We start from the raw sequence: 21618 nt of genomic DNA, 5'->3' as shown, positions 1-21618 counted from the left end.
CCCTGCCCGCTCTCAGGCCCATGGCTACGATCACACAATTGCTTCAACATCAGCCTGACAAGCGTGCAAACATGCCACAAAACTGAACTTGTGTCCACGATCGCAGACGTACCAAGCCGCAGAACACACGGGGTCTGCTCTGAACCAGAATCAACAGGCTTCTTTGTGCCCAGGGACAGGGCACTGTGAGTTCAGTGACAGCCCAGCCAATAAAGATGTTTTGTACTTTCAAGGATGTTCCCCTTCTGAATCACATGACTAGTATTTTGGGGAGTTGCCAACAGTCCCTTTTTAAAAACAAACCTCGTGGCTGCCACAGGGATGTAGAGACCCTGGTGCAATCATCCTAAAGAAGGCCCAAGAGGAAAGTTTGGTTTGGTACAAGAAAGACCCTTGGGAGACTCTGCATTTTTCCCGTTAAATCAGAATTGTCACCCTCCCGGGCTCTAACCGCTCATATTGATTTGAAGCTAGAGAAAATCAGAAACTAGGAAATAAATGGAGCAGTTTTCTAAAGTCGTGTTAACAGCAGCAGCTTTTTCCCTTTAAATGTCACAGGTGCCTTCAGATCCGTACCGCTGCTCTCAGGAACGGAGAAGAAATGCTAGCGTGCATGCCGAACCTTCCTTTGCCATCCTGGGGAGAACCTCGGGCCCTCATCATCCCACATGGCAGCTCTGCTGGAGCCGGGGCAGTCTCTCTCTCTCTCTATTCCCATGACTGTGCAGTGAATAAAGTCAGGCCTTCATATTCCAAAGGTACTGAGCTCAAGCCACATTATCATTGTGCTTGTATCAACATTTCTATTAACTCTTTCCTATCTGTGTGAATAGAAATTAATTTTTGCCACTTTTCCAAGGCCAAAGCTTGAAAGTTCGTAAAGAATAAATATAGAGACAAACAGATGTGTTACCTATAAAAACAGCCTACTTAAAGAAGGGTCAGCTGTCTACATGGTCAAATTAAGGGCTATCATGGAATTAGACTAAGTCCCTGGAAAGGAGCAGTGGGGAAAGACCAAATTCGGCATTCTGCAGCTGTCAGACAGGAGTCTGAACAAGGAACAGCCTCTGTGGTTTGAGAGCTTCCACGTGCCAGCAGCCATGAAGACTTCCTTTACGTGAAAGCTGTTCTGAGCTCTGGCATCTCCAAAACCCAGAACCTGCATGGCTGGCATATCTCGCAAGGACTCCGCACAGACACGAGCTTGCTGCTTATCTCATCGGCCTTAGCTGAAGAGGTAACTTGACTACCAGTCATTTCACCGTCTTCCTACGAGTCCCATTGCTGGTGTAGGTGACTATGGCCACCCAAGGAAGGAAGGAAGCAGGAGACACCAAATGGACTTTTCAGAATGGGTGAACCCTGGAAGACTCTAAAGGGTGTGGGGGGGTGGAATTACCTGGACCTCCGCGTCAAAGGAAAAGAGGTTTTGTCGTCCATCATTTCTGCTTAGTTTATTCAGCTGTTCAGTTTCTCTTCCATACTAGGACAAGGAAAACACTGACATTACTGAGGAGACCAAGCCACAAGAGAAGCAAGTGTTTGTCTTCGGGAGGAATGGACACAAAATGTAATAAAAATAAAGCAGTCAATATTGTTCAGCGCTGACTGATGACCGGAGAGATTACACAATACCGCCCAGCCGCCCCAACGAACGCCGCACCGGGAAACAGGAGGACTCGGGGTCCTGTGGCCTGGCCCTGTGACAGGGTCACTCTGAGTGACACAGCCAGCTGGCTACCAGACACCTGCACCTGGCCGACCCAGCGCAGGCCCGGAGAGCTGTGACAGCCATCCCCGCCCTGCCAAACAGGAGTGAAGCTGTCAATATTGCACCATTTTGGAGGCCAAGCTCTCCTGCCCCCGTCTGCACTGCATGTCCCTGCGGTAGATTTGGCGACCTCTTCTCCCGCCCCATCCCCAGATGCATCCACTGTCCCTTGCTTGACGCCCTCTCCCCCAGCTGAGTTATCCTCTTTTGTGGCTTGGGTGGCACCTTTTACGTCGATGACTCAGGTCAGTACCCCCCCTTCCATTCTCTCACCTCTTCTGGGATGTTCGACGCGTCCAAACCTTGCTCCCCAAATCACTTCCCTCCCTGCCTTTCTCCATCGCCGTGGGCAACATTCTCACCCTCTGAGTCACTCCTGTCTACAACCCTGTGGCTGTGTGACTCTTCCCCTCCCTGTCCCCCTCTCTTACCAAATCCAGCCTCGGCTCCCTCCACGGCCTCTCCCTCCGAGATCCGCCCCATCCCCAACCACAGAACTCTTCTCTGCAAGCCCTCGCTACCTCTCCCCAGACCTTCTGCAGCCTCCCCGGCCTCTCATCTCATCCACTCCAATATATTCCACGGGCTGCAGCCAAAGCGGCCTTTCCTGGCGGCTGCTCTCACCCTGCTCCCCACGGCCTGCCAAGTCCCCACCGGGTTTCAGACTCCTCACCCTGACTGTGAAGGCTCTCGCCCAGCGCTGCTCTGGGATGCACGTACCCCTCATCTCCTAGTGCACTCCCACTCCCTCCCTCCCACCTTTCGGAGGCCTCCAGCCCTTTCCAGCGCTGTGCCACGGGGCCGGGCACACACGTGGGTCGGTAGGAACCAGCGCTGGCAGAGTCTCCTGCAGCTCCCTCCCACGAATAGCTCCGCGAAAGGAACAAGAGCACCAGCTCAACACACATCCTCAGACTGTGGCCCTGTCTTCCTCCTGTCTGCAGCTCCTTCCAGGTTCCTGCTCCAGCCTCCTTCTCCCCTGCCACTCCCAGAGACACGGACACTCCCCCTAGTGCGACTCTCCCTGCCCTCTCCTGGCTTCAGCTCCCCCACCCACGGTTCTTTCTCCTATTCCGTCCCAGCAGCTGGCTCTGGGCAGCAGCAGTGGCAGTGCTGGGTCCGGCTCCTGCCGGTGGTGTGCCTGAGTTTGGATGAGAATACAGGCAGCTCTTTATGCGGTAGCCTCAGCAGCAGACCTGGGAGCAGCTCCAGCTCTGTGCTGATGGGATCTGTACACCAGGAGGCGAAGCTGGCGCCAGCAGCATCCCGTGGCTGCCCAGCTCTCCCCAGAGCACAGCTTAGGGACCTCTGCTGTAGGGACCTTAACCTCTGTCACTGAATAGTGTCCAGCAGGAAGTCCCTTTCCAGTGGCAGCTGCAAGTTAGCTGTGGGAGCTGAGGAAATGACCACTGTGGACACAATACCTTCATCAGCTCAGGATGCATGCTTCTCTCCAAGCTCTCCAGGATGTTTTCCGATTTCCCTTGGCTGCTCGAGTCATCATCTGTCAAGTCATGAAAAGCAGATGTTCCAAATGACAGCAACAGCACCTTCTAATCCCACTGGGCCCCCGGGCTCCGCTCCTGAGCCGCTCACTTACAATAGCACAGGGACAATTTATCAGGGCTCTTGAGACGCTGCCATGGGTTTCCATCCAGCAGGAGAGTCAAGTTTCAAATCCACTTTTTTTCTACAGACTATAGTTTATGTGCTACCAGCCAAATCTCAGCATCAGCATTTACTTGCTACGATGCCGATTTTTAATGCAGGAAAGAATGTAAACTCTGGTACGGGCGTCCTCGCCTCCATGCTGCTAACGACGACGTCAGCGCCGCAACGGTGGGAATGAAAGATCCAGGGATTTAAAGACTGACCTTGTGCAGACTCCACGGTGTCTTTCCTCTCTTGCACCAAACTCTCCGTATTGATCTGAATAATCTTTCTCAGAGTCACCAGCCACTCCTCCATTTCCTGTTCACTTTCGGCTGCCAGATAGTGGCTGTACTTATCTAGCATCTTGAGTTCAAACGCATAGCGGCGCATCTTGGGGCACTGCACACACAAACAGAGAGCGGGCTTCGCGTTACACCTCGTTGATATCGTCTTCACTTTAGAGCTCAGCTCAGCGCAGGCCTGGTACCAAGCTTCTCCCTGGCGAAACCCACTGTGCACAAATAACAATGTTACAGATGCACCTTTCATTCTGGGGCATTCCTGCACTGCTCAGCCCCACTGACATGTGGCTAGCTCTGGGGTGGAAAGTAGCAAGCAGCCAAGGTGCTGCCGGTTGTACACTAGTGCGAAGGGAAACGTGAGCCAAAGTCACAAGAGCAAATTCCTTCCCTTATTAAAAAAGTGCCATGGAGCCTTTACAGGCCACCCAGGAGCTGGATTTTAAAGACTCGTCCAACCCACCAAGTAGAACTTCTGCCCGGCGCTATAGTAAGAAGCATTAATCAAAAACTAAACTAACATAGTTTCATGGTAGCTCACTTTTCCAACCGCTGCTGGTCTAACAGCAGCATATTCCAGTGAGAAGTCCAGGCAAGTCCCTTGATGCAACATGTAAAGTACAGTCTACGCCGCCCAGAGTCACGATGGCTACAAAGAAATCTACGGAAACTCACTTTGGAACCTGCGTGGAGCCTGCTCTACTCACCCGAGAGTTCGCCCAAACCCCCATGAAAACAGTGCGCCCTGGGAGAGCTATGCAAGAGACAGCACAAGGTCAGGAATAAAAACTCTCTCAGGCTTCAGAAGCTGTGTTTTTCCATACACTACTGCTAGTGCATACGACTCAGGCCTGACGGGCCTTTCCAAAGCAAGGGTTTTCACGTGATCAACAGCTTTCTGCAGAGGTCCCCAAATTGCAACATCATGGGGTCATTTCCCACTACCACTCTTTACCATTCACCACTCCTCCTCCTCCTCCTCCTCTTTAACAAGAGCTACAGGAAGCAAACACAGCTCATTTGCATTCTCTTATTATTTGTATTATAGTAGTTCTCCAGCAAACCACAGTATTCAAATACATAGTAAGAGACTCTTACAATTTAAGGCCCTGTTTCCGTAACCCCTTGCACGTGTGAGTTACTTTACATGTGTGAGTACTCCCACTGAATTCTGCATGTACAGGATCCAGACCTGATTTAAGCCAAGAGACAACCAGTGGGTGCAGACAGAGAGAGAGAAAGGCAGATGAAGGTAACACTGGGATGAACAGCTGACTGCACAGAGTAGTTACTGGCCTCAATCTTTCATGTACTTCAAGCACCTGTAGTCCTACTGAAGTCAATGGAGGTGCCAAGAGGTCCCCTTGGTGGTGGACACTGTACAGCCATAAAGAAAAAGAGCTCATCCAATCTCGGCAGGGACGACACAGCCGGCTGGGGAGCAGGCGGAAGGCGCAGTGGCAGTGAAGCCCAGGTTTTACACTGTCAGCAGTAGCCTCTGCCCGCCACTGCTAGCGGCAGCGATGGCATTGCTGGTCAGGCTGGTGGGTAGGCAGATGGAACAGGCAGAGCGCATGAATGAGATTGATGAAGCACACGTACAGGGACGAAAGCAGGTAGGACTCACCCCTTGTCAACCTACCTGAACAACGTCAATGCAAGCGTCCAAGAAGATGCAGCCTTTGGATTCTTTTGAAATTTTCTCATCTTTATAGGAATTCAGAATATAGGAACCATCCGGCAGTTGTGTGAGGTAAAAATACCGTCTCTTGAATACCTGCAAGAGCAAAACGCCATTCTCATACAAGGGTCACTCTGTGCCATCCGTAGCCAGCGAGGCACACGTTTTCAGCATTTGGCTTCTCGGTCACTGTACGATACCTCGCTAGGGAAAACAGATGGTCTCTCAGTGCTACACATCTACCAGGTTTTATTATTAAACCTAAAGATGTTCTCACGCTCAGGCTTTGGAAGGAGGAAAGGACAGGAAGCATGTTGCACAGGTCAGCACACTCAAAGCCAGGGCTGAAATACAACCCCCCAGAGCTCCTGCATCTCACACACCTAGTTTCCTAGACCCTCCATTCACCTCCTGCAGTTTGAGACTGTTCACTCAATGGAGTAATTGAAAACTCCTTAGCAGGGTTGGATTCCACAACTAAAGAAGTCCCTCTCACGCTGGCAAGCTGAGGAATTTCCCCCCCAGGTTAGATGGGCAGAGACCCTGCGGGGTGGGGGGGAGTTCGTCTTCCTCTGCAGCCTGGGGCAGGGGTCACTTGCAGGTTTAAACCAGTGTAAATGATGGATTTCCTACAACTTGAAGTCTTTAAACCATGATCTGAGGCGTCAGTAACCCAGCCAGAGGTTAGGGGTCTATTACAAGAGTGAGGTTCTGAGGCCTGCGATGGGCAGGAGGTCAGATTAGATTGTTGTGATGGTCCCGTCTGAGCTTAAAGCCTGAGTCTGAATCTGAGCTGGCACCTAGTTCTGTCCCTCCGCACCCCCTCCTGGCATGGCTCACTTCTGCCAGGAGCTGAGCAGCGCCGATCAGGCAAAGCACTCGCGTCTGTCCACAGCCCCGCTGAAATCAATGGGATCACTCATCTGCTGAAGTGTTTTGCTGGATCAGGATCAAAGTGCTCAGCACGTCGCAGGAGCAAGCCCTGAGTTAATATCTTTGGGGGGGAGGGGAGGATGTGCATGATTACAGGCTGGGTCCCCCGTCCCCCCAGTGCAGAGGCTTCATGCTGCCTGCACACCCTCCCCTCCGCTGGCTCCTGTCCCCGTCAGCGCGAAAGAGAAAAGCCAAGTGGTTCCATGAGGGTCTGGGCCATTCAGCTGAGCAAGCACCCAGGGATTCGTTCCACCACACACAAGGCACTTGCAGAACCCTTCCTGATAAAGGCCTCAGCAATAGTTGCAATCCAATTGTCAGGCAGATGTTGTAACGACAGCTTGGCAAACAGTCCAGTGACACAATCTGAACGGGCTCCACGCAACTGGTTGTGTTTCTTTTTGGAGAACACAGAGTAACTTTTATGGACCAGTCTTGGCTTAGTTTCCTGACCCATTCACTCACCCCTAGATGTACTAAGTTTGACTTCAGTGTCTCCATCGCTGAGTTACGAACACAGACATACAAAGTGGACTGTGCCCTCCAGTGCGCCACATGTAATCTTGTGCTGCAAGTCAATGGGCGCATACGACCACGCGCACACTTAGCTGCATCTGCAACTTCTTGCTCCTACCGCACTGGAGGCCAAATTAAGGCCAGGATGTTTGTGATCCAACTACTCTACGCTGGGAGCTACAGAGACACAACAAAGATGAGACAAATGTGCTCTTGCCCTAGGCAGTAGTCACAAACCCCACCTTTCCTGGAGACTGCTTAGCAGTCAATACAGGCACATAATGCCGGGGAACATTTTGCAATTTCAGCCGTTGGAAAAGTCGCCTCAGCTATTCTCAGGTTTGCTATGAATCAGAAATGTATTTCCTTCCTGTTAGAGATCACGATTAAAAGGTGGGCACGGGAGGTCAGGACAGGGAGACGAGAAACAGCATTTGTACTCCCATTTTGAGACTCTGAAAATATTCTCATTGTAATGAGTGCCTGGAACAAATATGGATCAATGCAGCATTTGAACAACACAGATCAGGTTCTACCAGTAATTTCATGCCTCCATGAATAGTGAATCCATCACATATTTGATCAGGCCATTCACTTACTGCACAGAATCGGAAAAGTGAATTAAATCTAATCCATTCAAATGTAACACGGAGTCAGTGTTTAGACGGGTCCCGTAAGTGAGCTCCGAGGATGTGATGCTGATGAATTTTAAGTTTAGAGGATAGTGTAAGCACGTTGGCCCTGATTCAGCATGTGTGGACTTAAGCAGGAGCTCAAAGTTAAGCACTGCTTCAGCACTTTGCTGAACTGGGGCCTTAGATACTTCAGTGCTGCGTGCTACGGAAAATCTTAGATTAAATAGAGGTGTATTAAACTAATGTTCAGAAGACAGGTGAATAAGTCTCTCATGGGATGTTTGATTTCATGCAAAACATTTGAAACATTTAACATCCTTCCAATGGAAAGTGCAGAAGCAAGCAGCACACACAAATACGCTGCATTATTTATATGGATTTTTCCTTTGCAGGCCTGCTGTTACAAAGAATTGTGAGGAAGCTGTACCGCTTTTGGAATGAATCGCAGGAACCTAGGAAGAGAGTGAATGCCATATCAGATCAGACCACCGGTACAGCCAGCTCAGTATCCCACCTTTGGCAGCGGAGAGTTGTGAAAGCTTCAGATGAAGCAAAAAGAACAACAACAAAAATGCTGCTAGACAATTGCGTGGGGTTAGCCAGAGAATTGAGGAGATCCAGAAAAAGAAAAGGTCCTGATATAGTGATTGCCATGGGTTAAACTGGACTGGTGTGCAACCGAATCCAAGCTAACCAGAGTCAAGCTAGAGAACATGTCTGCAAGAAAAAAGGTTACTCTGAAGCAAACGCAGTCAACTGTAAGCCTAATTAAGTTTTGCTCATAAGCTGGCTCACCACGAAAAACATTCTGTACATGCTTAGCAACTGCCAGCACCATTCGTTGCCTAGCACATCACTGTAATGAAAGAACTCGGAACTGAGATCCTGGCAAATCTCCTTCTGCAGCGCTCTAATGATGCTGCAATGTGCCAGTATGGATGGCTTCAGACCTTCAAGGTGCTACTGCTGTCTCAGAACTCTAGCAACCGGCATTAGAGAAGTCTTCTGCACGGAAGAGCAGTGCTCAGAACCGTTTGCACCAATGGGCACTAATTTGGGGTCCCTTGATTTTTGAGTCACCCTATAGATAACATGAGCCTGATTTGTAGAAGTGTTGCACCCCCACAACTCCAGCTAAGTCAATGGGATTGCAGCTGTACATTGAGATGCTCTAGCGCAAACAGAAGTTATGGGCTTAGTGCAGAAACTACCAGTCCTCTGGCCTGTATGATGCAGGAGGTCAGATTAGACCATCACAGCTCGGGCTTCAAGTCATGCATGTGCTTCTGCACTTCGCTGAATCGAGGCATCCGACTGAGAAACTCAAAATCATGGAATGCTTTGGAGAGTTTTTAGCATCCTAACGGGAGCAAAAGAACGTCATGTTTTTTCTCCTGAGTCTCGCTGTAATTTGAATACCCATCCGAGTCCTATCACCAGATCAGTCTCTTTTAGCAAGTAACAAAGCAGCTGTTTGCTGAAACAACAAATAGATCATTGGCTGAGCAAAATCAATTATACAATTAGTTGGAGCTTCTGTAGCGAAGTCCGAGCTGTGGAGTGCTGCACAGTATCCGATAAAAAGAAGAGCTGACGACTTAGCTGCTGCACTGAAGGTCAGTCCTACGGTAGCAGCTCACTGACACCATCCCTGCTTTAAGCACAGATACTTGTTATTTCGGTTCTACAAGTTTGACCATGTGCATACAGGAGAACCAGCACTGGGTTTTTTAGGCCAGCTGTTTTGCTTAATTCAATTGTCCTCCTTTTCTGGGCCTCGGGCGCTGACTCAGAAAGCAATCGTGGGTTTGCTTTAACACACCTCTTTGCTTAGCCTGCCCCTTGTGATTCAAAGCGACTAGTCCTGCGCACTGCTTGGTAGGGTTCAGCACAGACCCCACTGCAGAAAGGGACTCGGGCAGAGGGAGGCTCTGTAAGACAGTTACAGAGGGGCCCAAACCAGAACCCAACAGCCAGTCTTGGAAGCTTGGATCGGAACTGAGACACTTGGCTACATGTAAGCGAGACACCCCCCATCCCGTCACTGCTCTGGCACAACAGCGTGTGGAATTAAGCTCACCTTCATGGTAACAGTGATTGTACTATTGACATTTGCTTTGTACAGCCAGCCTTGTTTGATGATTCCACCTTTCTGAGAGCACAACGAGGAGGAGTCCTGGAACAAAACAGGAGATTAGAAAGAGGTGATGTCAGTGCTAACCAGGTCCTGACCCTGCCACTGTGTCACATGCAAAAAGTCCCATGGAAGTTGAGGGGAACTTTAAGTCTCATTCACACTAGGAAGTAGCACCGAATTAATCGTTTGAGTGGTATTACCTCCCAACATGGGATGCAGTTCTAGCGATATACAGTTTTGTAATGGCACCGCTATTCCTGTACAGAAAGGGGAATATCCATACTGGTTCAGTCACCCTTATACCTGTATAACTGCATCCACTCGAGAGCTTTTACTGGTATAATACTGCAGTTTAAAAAAACCCAAAAAACAAAAAAAACCCACCCCCCTACCTAAACCACTTATACCGGTAAAAGCTGGGCCTTAGCATCTGCCCAGCTCGTCATACTCGGCCTTTTCCCATGCGTAGATCTCTCAGTGCTCTACGCCATTTCACAGGCAGGGAAGTCTCACAGCCAGTCAGTAGCATAGCGGGGGATAGAACCTAGGCCTCCTGGCCCCTAAAAGAGCAACTTCCAAGCCTCACAATTCAAGACTCTACAGTGACAATGGAAATATTCACAGTGCGTTACGTCTGTGACTAACGTCCCAGATTTCTCCTTGCTGGCAGTTCACCCTTTCCCCTTACCACACTGCTTTTCACTGAAGTTCTTTAACCTAATCCTGATGCAAAAGCTCTACTGGAAAATTACAAAGAGCACAGTCCACATTCGGTCAGACACAAGCCACGATCAGGAAGTTCAGCTAAGAAGGGGTACGGACGCACTCTCTCAAATTACTTCAGTATTTTATTTGGGGAACTGCTTCAAAGAAGACAATTCTATTATATTTTGAGGGTTTACTTTTGTCCTTTTCTTTTGGGAAAGCACATTGTGTAACTTACTGCACAATACTGCAGCTAGACAGAGTGGGATGCTATTAAAGGAAAGAACTACACACAGCTAATGTTAAAGCTATGACACAAGCCAACAAAACAATCAGGAAATTCAAGGTTGGGCCCAACAATCAATTCCCGACTATAAAGAGCCGCTCCAGGACATGCACAATAGTCATTAAAAATGCAAACGAAACATCACTTTCAAATTTCAGCCTTGGTAAAACACAAGCTGCCTTTTTCCTTTAATAAATTCATCAGCCATGGTGCCTCATCGCCCCATCACATTTAAACACATTTAGGCTACAATGTTCAACAATTTTAGACTAAAACTTATTAACAACTTCCACCTGCGGCTCTCCCGGTGTTTCTCCAGAGAGGCAGACGTTATTGCTATGTTGCAGATGTGGGCAATGCAAGGCAGAGTTGCTAAGGTGCACATGTTCAAAAGTAATCACTAATACTGGGTGCCCATCTCGAAACCCCTCGGGCCTGATTTTCAGAGGGGAGAAGCAGTCTCAACTCCAAGTGATGTCTGTGGAAAAGCACTGAGAGGACGCAGAGCCCCTGGAATGAGGTGAGCACACAGATGCTGGCTCCCAGAAGCAATGGACACTTTCGAATATTTGGGATCTGATTGCAGGATCTGGACCTCGGAGTGGCGGTGTTTTACACCCTGTGAGCAGGTGTAAGTGACTACACAAATCGCAAGGCAGAAGAGAGTCAGACCCTGTGCCTTTGAACGAGCAGCAGCGCCGTTTTGCAAGATTACTTTACACATGGACACTTACCTGTTCACTTTTGATTGGAGTAGATTGAATTAAAACCTTCACACAAAGAATTGCTTAGTAATGTTCTTGGCCTCTCCGTTTCATACTGCTGCAAGATACCAGATGGAGAGCCAAAGAAAGCATCCAGGGAAAACATCCCAGTTAATTGAAAGGAGGCACATGCCTACTAATTCATACGCTTCTTGGCTCTAAGAGATTATCGTGTAACACCTGCAGATAGATAATTGTCCGCAGGCTTGTCCCAACTGCTCAGAAAAGGGAATGGGCCGTCAGTGTATGATTACCCAGCAAGAGCATTCCAGACTGGTGCTTTGCCTGGTGTGAATTGTTCCAGCCTCAACGCACAGTGCCACACAGACATACCTCATCCTTCTCAATGTCTTCATCAATCTCAAACATATGGGTTGGAATCTTCTCCGGTCTAAAGGATTTGCTGAAAATATAACACGGTATGTAAGACAGCCACACAAAAGGGAAGAATTCAGGACAATAGTAAAGAATGGGTACCAGTCCTCTTGTCACTGCTGGGAACGTACATGCATGCAATGGGATGAGTAGGCTCAACAACAGATATTATCTGCAAAAATTGATGCGGATGAGTAGGGAGGGGGAGGACAATGGAAGGCCATACATTTGTGCACATCGCCATGATGTGTCAAGAGCGGGTGGCTGCCTAAAAGATAACTTCGCCAACTTCAGTGCAGTTATTTCTGGTTCACATGAGCAGGACCGAGTCAAGGGGCTGGCCCATCATTTATTTAGCAAAACCCAACAAAGATCAGATAGCAAGAACATGTGCAAACTGAATGTAATTCAAGCACCAATGGCATCCTTTTGTGCACGGCTTTCACGCCACCTGCATGGAGCAGGCCTCTTGCACGTCGAGCTGGTCGGGAATTTTTTGACATAACTTTTTTTCATTGAAAAATGCCATATTGTGGAAACGAAAACTGTCTGCAAGACAAGGCCCTTTCTGACGAACCTCCTGACCAGAATCATGTTTGGGGAAAGGTACTGAAATTGTCAAGCCATCTCTTTTAGACATTTTCAAAGTGAAAAATTCCAGTTTTCCGGTTCAGAATGACTCTCTGTTTCAAAATATAAGCCAATTAGACTGAAAGGAGTTAAAAGGAAAAAGGTTGAAACTGAAACAAAATGTTCACAATTCCAGAACTAAAACATTTTTATCCACCCGAGCCACTTATTTTTTCCAGTTTTTTTGGTTCACAAAAATTTCCAGATTTTGACTTTTCATCTCAATTCAGGACAGCAAAACTTTTCAAACTCAAAACCGCTCCCAGCGCAGGCAAAGCCAGCTGTCCCCTAGCTCTTGTGGTCTGCCTCCTCAGAGGAGTCAATTAGCAAGAAGAGGCTGTCAGCATACCAGGAGCGGTTTGAGAGGGGAGGGGGTCAAAACTGGCTCCACCCAGCACATAACCACCCATCAATCAGGCATGCATGTGCTTGTCTGAAGATGGAGGCACTAAACGAGATTAGCCTTTGGCTGGAATAATGCACAGGGCTGGCATTTGAATGCACAAAGCTCTCTTCAGCATTGCCAGTGTTGATGGCGATATTCTTATTCCCCAGGACTGTATTTCCCCACCATGTTAGGCACAAGCAGGATTGACTTGAGCAAGGACCATGGTGTATCGCGCCCTGTGACAGTCGGCATTCAGAGACAATGGGATTCCTGATTCGGGATGAGCAGACTGCACTGAAGCTGCTTATTCTGCCACATTCCTGAATTTAGGCTCTTCCTGTCAGAACAGCTGATGGAAGGAGGATGTTTGCACATTGACAGTGACCGAACCCCTGTAACGTCTCCTGCAGTTCCTTGATACAGTCTGAGTGACACAGACCTCTGGCTTGCAAACCCTAAATAAAGGGCAAGTAAATCTCATGAGAAGATACAGGGGTGGGGCAAACATCAGGGAACAGGAAATATTAGTGGATTGTTGGATCAATAACAATATGTCATAAGAACGGCCAGACTGGGTCAGACCAATGGTCCATTCAGTCCAGTATCCTGTCTTCTAACAGTGGCCAATGCCAGGTGCTTCAGAGGGAATGAACAGAACAGGGCAATTATGGAGTGATCCATAATGATGTCCAGTTGCAGCTTCTGGCAGTCAGAGACTAGCGACACCCAGAGCATGGGTTTGCGTCCTTGACCATCTTGGCCAATAGCCATTCATGGACCTATCCTCCATGAACTGATCTAGTTCTTTTCTGAACCCAGTTATACTTTTTGTCCTTCACAACATCCCTTGGCAATGAGTTCCACAGGTTAACCGTGCATTGTGTGACAAAATACTTTCTTCCGTTTGTTTTAAACCTGCTGCCTAGTAATTTCAGTGGGTGACCCCTGGCTCTTGTGATATGTGAAGGGGTAAACAACATTTCCCTATTCACTTTCTCCACACCAGTCACGATTTTATAGACCTCTATCATTTCCCCTTGAGTTGTCTCTTTTCTAAGCTGAAACTTAGACCTGATCAAACCACAGTCTAGCAAGGTTATTAAGCGTTCCTAGCATCCCAGAGGAGAGAGACTCTTACCACGGTAACATCCGGAAGTCACCCGAGTATTCTTCATATTTATAGTTCACCACGTGCCAGTCCGAGTGGTATGTTTTAATGCACTGTAAGGAAAATGAGGCATGTTCTTTGAAATCACAGCATGTTAAGCAAAAACATCCACAACTCTTAAGAATGAAGCGCAGTTAGTGAGATGCTGAGGCTGGCATTAAGGTAACAAACATACACAATAGGTTGGACAAAGGCTTGTGAAGTTGTTTAGTTTCCGCAGTCCAGGATAAATGAAACACCACAGAACTCCTTTGAGACCTAGATACCCATGTGATAGGATGGCCGCTTTCAGAGCGCCTCCTCCTGGCCTCAGGGTGACTCTGCAAGAGGTCCCCGCCTCAATTTCTCTCTTCCAAGGGGCCGGTCACCTGCACAATTTCTCCACCATGTCACAGGCCCTTCCTGGGCTGCCCTCCTGTGGCAGGCCATGGCATGACTGGTGCTGGCAGCTACCGCGCTATGCCTCAGCCCAGCCCCTCTAGCTGGGGGGTTCCTCTGCCCTGTTTCTGTCCCGACTCCCGGGTTTGCTCCTAGCTTTTGCCCGGAGACATTGGCAGGTTCAGCCCTCTCTGGCCCTCTGGCTTCAGCTCTCCCGCTCGGAGAGCCAGCCGGCATCTCCCTCTGCTGCTCTAAGCCTCCAGCCCTTTCTGGCCAGGGGAGGTTTGTGGGTGACCCGCGACTGCCTCCTCCTGTCACCAGCTGGCTCTGGCTCCCCAGCTCGATGAGGGACCTCTCGCCGCTCCCTCCCCGAGGCGCTCCATCCCGCTTGGCTCCTTTGAGCTCTCCATCCCGAGACTCTCCCTCACCTCCGGGCCCTCTCCCATTTCATACTCCCAAGGGCAGCCCCACCCTCCTCATTACACCAAACGAGGAGCCCCTGGGCTGGGCAGGAGAGCTGCCCAGTTACAACGCACACCTAGCCTCTCGCCAGCTGCACGGGCGCTGGAATCTGCGCTCACCTCGGCCGCGGCTTTCAGCCCTGACTAGTGCTGCTGAGTGCCCAGCCTGATGGCGCCGGGCACCTGCCTCCGAGAGTCAGGCTCCTTTAACGGTGTCTCAAAACAGTCATCCACCAATGGCACCTCTGCCGGGGTCCCCCATTCCCCCCACTTTGGCCACACGGGAGCTGGGCTCCCCACCAGTCCCCACCCGCAGCTGCACAGGAACGACTCAAGGGCACAGCTGCAACTGCCAAGAGGAGTTGCTGCTGGGTCAAGAGCAACCCAGGAGTCATTTTCCATTTGGTGCTGCTCAGAGCAGCTGCTCTCGGGCGTCTCCCTTCCCCAGTCTCGTTCCTGCCGACGCACACACAGGAGCCTCTCCAGCGGCTCTGAGGCACGACAGGCAGAAGCAGCGAAGCCTCTGCCTTCCCCGTTCCCATTAAAGGCCTTGGGGGTTCATACTGCACCCCACACAGCTGGGGGCAGCAGGTGGCTCATAAACTGCATCTGCCAGAGAGAAAAAGAGTTGTTCCTCCAGGCCTGAAGTTGCAGCTCCCCTGGGTCACAGATGAGGCCAGCAAAGCAACTTGCAGCCTTATCTGCCATTAGCTGCAGAGCCGCCTGGAGAGCATTTCCCCTGAAGGACGAGGTGCTACAACGCTGCATGTCAAAGGCCAGTGCACACTACCTCTTTGACAAAGAGACTCTGAGCCTTCCTGTGAGCGTCTTCTGGCACCGTAGACTGGACAGTCCTCTGCTGGCGACCGATCACCGAGATCTGCGGGGAGTGGGGGCAGTAAAAGAGATGTCATGGTTAATTGGGCCCATATAAATTGTCAGTGAAAATAATCAATACTCTGGGCCTGATTCAAGGCCTGGTCACTCCCATTCGACCTGGCTGTAACGCCTTTGAAATCAGTGTAGAAGTGGACACTGAAATTGAAGGGGGTTCCCCAGCGTGAGCGTGGGTTAGTGGAGGGGTGGATTAGGCCTTGTACGTGAGAAGGAGCCAGCACAAACTCACAGACACATCCTCCATCGGAAACATGAGCAGGTCGCGGAGAGGATCGCTGTAGATCTGGGCTTTCCTTTGCAGGACCACATTCTCGTAGTCCAGGGGTTCTACCACTTTGGTTTTTTCCTGAAGGAAAATAAAAGCAGAACAAAACAGATAGTGAAAAACAATTGCAAATGTTGCATCTGAGGCACCCAGCCAAGAACTGAGATTCACTTCCCCAACAATAGTCATCAGTTCCACTTCTGCCCTGAAGTTGGCTGCTACTGAATCCAGGTTATGCTGGGAGCCCTTAACAAATCACATTCGTGACTCACAGCACTCTGCCCTTCCACAGCAATGTTCACCTGAGGATTTCAAAGCACAGTACCAATGAATTACTCATTACATCAACCTTACAATCCTCCTGCCGTGTAGGTGAACATTACTACGCACGTCCTACGGGTGAAGCAGAGGCTCAGCGACATGCCCATGGTCACACAACAGCCTACAGAAACAACGGGATCATCCTGACTGCTAAGCACCAGCCGCCACAGTCCACACACCCTCTCTCCCTTTAGCGTGGAAGACAAGCTGCTTGGACAGGTTAGCTGCTGTGGTTTTAAAGGTATTTACCATAGTAGTAGTTCATCTGCACTAGTCTAAAACAATCCTGCTGGACTGACACTCCGACACGCCGTGTCGCTTGAGCCGTCTCTGTTTGAGGCTTGTTACTTGATGCGGGCTGACAAGATTTACGCGGCCTCTGGAAGCCTGCCATTTGGCAAGATGAAAGCAACCCAGCTGTTCCGAGCTCTAACCAGGAATCTTGCAGGATGGAAAGGAAGATCAACACAATAATCCCTTTCAACACTTGAAACGCAAACGCCTAGCAATAAATCACACCTCCAGACGCACTGTGAGGTGACAATTTATGGCAAGAGCGATTGTAAAGTCTCTGGGCCTGATTTTGCTCTCAGAACACGGGCTTGCCTATGTTACAGGCACGACAGCAGCACAGCTACACTGCAGCAGCTGCACCACTGCAGTGCCAAAGTGAGGCCACTAGCTGCAGCGACGGAAGGGTTTTGTCATTCGACGCAGGTAATCCACCCCCTTCGTGGGTCGCCAGAATAATTCTTCCATCCGCCTAGCAGCGTCTATACCAGGCCTTAGGTTGGCTTAACTATCAGGCTGTGAATTTTCCCCCATTCTGTGCAGCATGAGCCAGAGCAGCCTGAAGGACGGGAACTTTAATTCTCTCCTCACACCCGTTTGGGCCTGATCCCGGGAGACCCTGAGCGCCTCCTGACATTTGCTGCACTCCCTCAGGAGCTGCACCCTTGCCAGAGGGCACTCAGCCCTTGGGATGGTGGAGACCTCAACACGTCACATCCCCAAACACTCGCCCTTCACCTGCCGTTTGACTCTCCCAATCTCACACACGCTGTGGCAGGAGGACATTGATAGGCGCCTGGTATTCTGGACCGTTACTTGTGCTTCCTAGTGCAGCATTTCTCACTTGCGCAGGGTTTGGCATTCTCCAAAGTCTTACGGAGAATTAATCTGCAGAAATTCAAGGATTTGCTTGTAAATTCAAACCCTGCATTGCTCTAGATACAAAGTCATTACAAGCAATTGCCAAGACAGAGTCACGTTACGTATTCTGTCATCACTGTAAACCACGGCATTCTGATTCCACTTGGCAGACAGAGCTAATGCAATGTAATAGTGGGTGAACATCATTGTTACATGCCATTATTTATTCTTTAAACTAAACATGCTCATATTAAGATTGAGGGCTGGGGGTGTTAAAAAGACAGAGAGTGATGCCACGACACAGGAAGATACACAGCTAAAGCAAACATCCAAGACTGTAAGGAGACTGCACTGACGTATCCCATAGCATTATCCCTGAGCGAGTGATCAGGCCAAACGCTGCCCTCGGGTCTATGCAGGGTTTTGTCCCCATGTCCATAAGGCAGTAGCCACATTAGTAACAAAAGACCAACTTCTGCCATCTTTACTCAAGCAAAACTCCTACTGAGGTCAAGGGGAATTTAGTCGGGTTACGAACTGATGAATTTGGGCCACAATTCCCTCCTCCTCCTCTCCTGACCAGCTCAACAGTTGTTTCTGGCCTCCCTCTACGGCGGAAGGAGAGGCTGCCTATCTGGGTGTCTCTTTTGGTTCTCATACTGCACCCATCTCCATGGTTTCTGAGATCCCATTTTCATTTGGCCTGCGACCCCTGAGTATTTTCTTCTCTGGCATCTCATGGAGTTGCACCTGCTGACAGTATGAAGGAATTTGGCTTTATGCCTTAGAGCAGAGTTTTGTTTCAGTATATACACCTGATCAGTTAGCAAGCAAAGGATACTTCCCAAAAACTGCAACCAAAGAGGCAGAAATGCCATTTTGTGAAAGAAGAGTGCTGCGGCCGGGCTGCCTAAGCACAGAAAACGGAAGTGGTGTCATATGATTAAAACTGAAATACATTCGATACAATTTGCATGTGCTCCAACAATGCAATATGTTGTGGAAAACTATTTTGCCAGCTGTGGCACTAGAAAATGAGCACACCATTCCCTTTATAAAAAGAGAAATATTAGAAACTTCTTTTCTTTAACATTCCTCTATGCGCTCACAAATTAAATACCTCTGATTATGCTATTCTAAGGATAAAATTGCTGCTATTTATGTTTTTTGTTTACTCATTTTTAACTAACTTCTATCAATAACATCTCATCAGTTCGAATATAAGGAGATGATATTTCCTTTTAACACCTGCAAATAACTCCAATTTACATTACTGGAAGGTCCATGTGTCCAATAAGATTAAACGGATCCTTCAATTTGTTCTTTTAGGATGGGGGTCCAAAAGAACACTCGATCAATTCAGTAGGTGAGGGCAGTGGTATCAATTTATCTCAAGTGGCACTACCTGGTAAGGTACATTTTACACTGTAAAATCTTGCTTTATTATGTATATCAAACAAGGCTATAAAATACTGGTTTATATTGCTCTTTTCCCCGTTTTTCAAGTTTATGAATGGGCTGCTGCTAAGTTATATCACGTGTTGTAAATATAAATGAGCTGACCTATTCCTAACACGTCTGATTATTAAAATGAAAGAAATTTAAATATCCAGCGTGAATCTGACCATTTATTGCTCCTTATTTACTTTTTTGCATTTTTCCCCACAGTGGGCAACTGAAATCAATTAAGAGCTTTTCACACTGGTTTAAAGGCGTTTCATTTGCAAGGCCTGCAATATCCCCAGGAGGTTTTCCATTTGACCAAACACAACTGTTGCCGCTCACTTTTAAAAACAAAACTAAACCCGTCTCCGATTGGTTTTCACAAATTGGACGTGTGGGGCCAAGTTGGCTGGACGGCTGTGGGAGGATGAACAACGCCCATTGCATAGGCTGTCCCAAGGTCTGGGGAAGGCTCAGTCGGGAAGTCATTTGAGGTTAATTTCTAATGTGATAAGTAACAAACAATGAGATCTTAACAGTTTTCCACAGCACTTAAACAATATCCACCTTTCACTTCAAGTTTCCTCGACCTGGCATGTGCGCCAACGGAAAAGCACCCCTCCGGCAACCTCAGGCCCCGTTCTGCAACCTACTGAGCCAGGCTTGCCAGCCGCATCCCTGCAGGAGGCTAGCACAGGGGCTACAGGCTGGTTAGGCCCTAGTTTCCTGCCGTAAGTGGTGCCTGGCCTCATGTGGCTCGTCAGCAAGCAGGGAATTAATTCCATGTCGTGTGAATAGTGCACAAAGCTTTTCACGTACACGCTTTGAGCCGCCGCCTCGGCGAGCTTTGGCTTGGCAATGGAGAGGCCTTGTGAAAAGTCGGTGTCTAACTGCCCCACCTGATTTTCCATTCCGAGTTCTTTTCATGCAGCGTAGTGCAGTAATGCCGGTATGGATTAGCTCAAACAGCTGAAACGGTGCCACCAAAATCGCTCTCTGGAAATGTGTGTGTCACCCCTCACACAACCTTCAACAAACTCCGCCAAGCTCCAGCAGTGTGCTGAGGCCAGCAAAACCCTTTAGACGTAGACATGATGAGCCCACCAGACAAACTAGCAACTTGGAAAAACAAGAGGTGTTTGCCAGAGAGACTCTGCACTCTCACAAGTGGGTAGCGTCTGAGAATTACACAGGATGTGTTACACTGCATGAATCACAACCACGTGGAAGACCTAATTCGGGAGACTTCCCAGGATGAGGCCCCGTCAGCGTAAATGGTCTGGTGAACCACCACAGGACAAGGAGCTCCAGCACAGACGCTCAACAGCGTCTGTGGACTGTAGCAGGGAGTTCTGTGCAGTTTCCCCTAACTAGGCAGGGATCTGTGAAGCTCCAGTGGCCGGTCAAAGTGCTGCCAACGCCTCTGATTTTAGAGCATAAGAACGGCCCTACTGGGTCAGACCTAAGGTCCATCCAGCCCAGTGTCCTGTCTTCTGACAGTGGCCAGTGCCAGGTGCCCCAGAGGGAATGAACAGAACAGGGAATCACCAAGTGATCCATCCTGTTGCCCATTCCCAGCTTGACAAACAGAGGCTAGGGACACCATCCTTGAACATCCTGGCTAATAGCCATTGATGGACCTATCCTCCATGAACTTATCTAGCTTTTTCTGAACCCTGTTATAGTCTTGGTTTTCACAACATCCTCTGGTAAAGAGTTCCACAAGTTGACTGTGCGTTGTATGAAGAAATACTTCCTTTTCTTTGTTTTAAACATGTTGCCTATTAATTTTATTTGATGGCCTCTACTTCTTGTGTTATGTTCTTGTGTTTATTTTATTACAAGTCTTGTGATAGCTTTTCATAAGACCCTTGCTCCTGGAGTCATCTGATTATGTGAGAATCTCAGTTAACACTGTTTTTTTTAAGAAAAGGAAGTTACTAGCTTTCACGATTGCAAAGAAGAGATTGAAAATGGAACCCCCAAAAGCTCAAAAACAAGAAAGCAAATAAAAAGAACCTGATATTCATTGCTGTTAATGTCTCACCGTTTTCAAGCCAATCTCATGATTTCTGAATGCTTGGATTTGACAATGCTGATACCACAGCAACACTGAAGGGATGAAAGCCAACCCCACCTCCCACCTCTCCATTCTCACCCCCCCCAGCGTCGGCAGTCCCATGCTTTCATGGCCTTCCACACTCACAGCAGTGTGATGGGACGGCAGCTGAAATTTGACTTCATGTACTTATGGCTAGAGCCCGCAGCCTCTACTCAGACGTCACTGCCCGAGCTGGGACTGAGCACTGATGGCAGGAAGTGGCCCTGAATGTAGCTGCTGGTTAGCGTCCCCGGACAGCTCTCTGATTTCAGTCTAACAGATGCACTGTGACAACGTGCCAAAGACTCGCTAGTGATGGGCAGAAACATCCTAAAAGTCACTTTCTTGGCTTTTCTTATATCCTGCATGCACAAAAATAGAGTCTGACTTTCTCTGAGCCAAGCTGCTTCCTGAACAAACCAGCCCTTAACACGTTGCTCTGAACATGCACCAGCATTTGCTGCCGTGCCAATTAAGGAAAACCAGTAAATCTGATGGCAAACTCAAGTCTTGAGCCTGCATTCTCCTTCACACTGAGACCCCTTTCTCCAGCTCTGGCGCAGGGATGACGGTCATTCCTGCCTACCTTAAGAGTCTTTTATACTGCAGAAGCAGCGTAACAGGGCTGCAGGGATTCACTTTGTGTCAAAAGGGAA

At 48.8% G+C, this 21618-nt stretch overlaps 1 protein-coding gene across 4 annotated transcripts in view; it reads right to left on the bottom strand.

Moving 5' to 3' along the window:
* Nucleotides 1-21618, bottom strand: part of DOCK11 (dedicator of cytokinesis 11) — a 114419-nt gene that overhangs the window by 67313 nt on the left and 25488 nt on the right. For all 4 annotated transcript variants that reach the window (XM_045029544.1, XM_045029546.1, XM_045029545.1 and 1 more), the window contains exons 2-10: nucleotides 15910-16026; nucleotides 15574-15663; nucleotides 13915-13997; nucleotides 11717-11786; nucleotides 9572-9667; nucleotides 5369-5503; nucleotides 3649-3826; nucleotides 3199-3278; nucleotides 1403-1486 (exon numbers count right to left, since the gene is read on the bottom strand). In XM_045029544.1, coding sequence (XP_044885479.1) covers nucleotides 1403-1486; nucleotides 3199-3278; nucleotides 3649-3826; nucleotides 5369-5503; nucleotides 9572-9667; nucleotides 11717-11786; nucleotides 13915-13997; nucleotides 15574-15663; nucleotides 15910-16026 — 933 coding nt within the window. The remainder of the gene's footprint in view (nucleotides 1-1402; nucleotides 1487-3198; nucleotides 3279-3648; nucleotides 3827-5368; nucleotides 5504-9571; nucleotides 9668-11716; nucleotides 11787-13914; nucleotides 13998-15573; nucleotides 15664-15909; nucleotides 16027-21618) is intronic.

This window comes from Mauremys mutica, chromosome 9 (assembly GCF_020497125.1).
Source record: "Mauremys mutica isolate MM-2020 ecotype Southern chromosome 9, ASM2049712v1, whole genome shotgun sequence".
NCBI lineage: Eukaryota > Metazoa > Chordata > Testudines > Geoemydidae > Mauremys > Mauremys mutica.
This window is presented reverse-complemented; position numbering and strand designations above follow the sequence as displayed.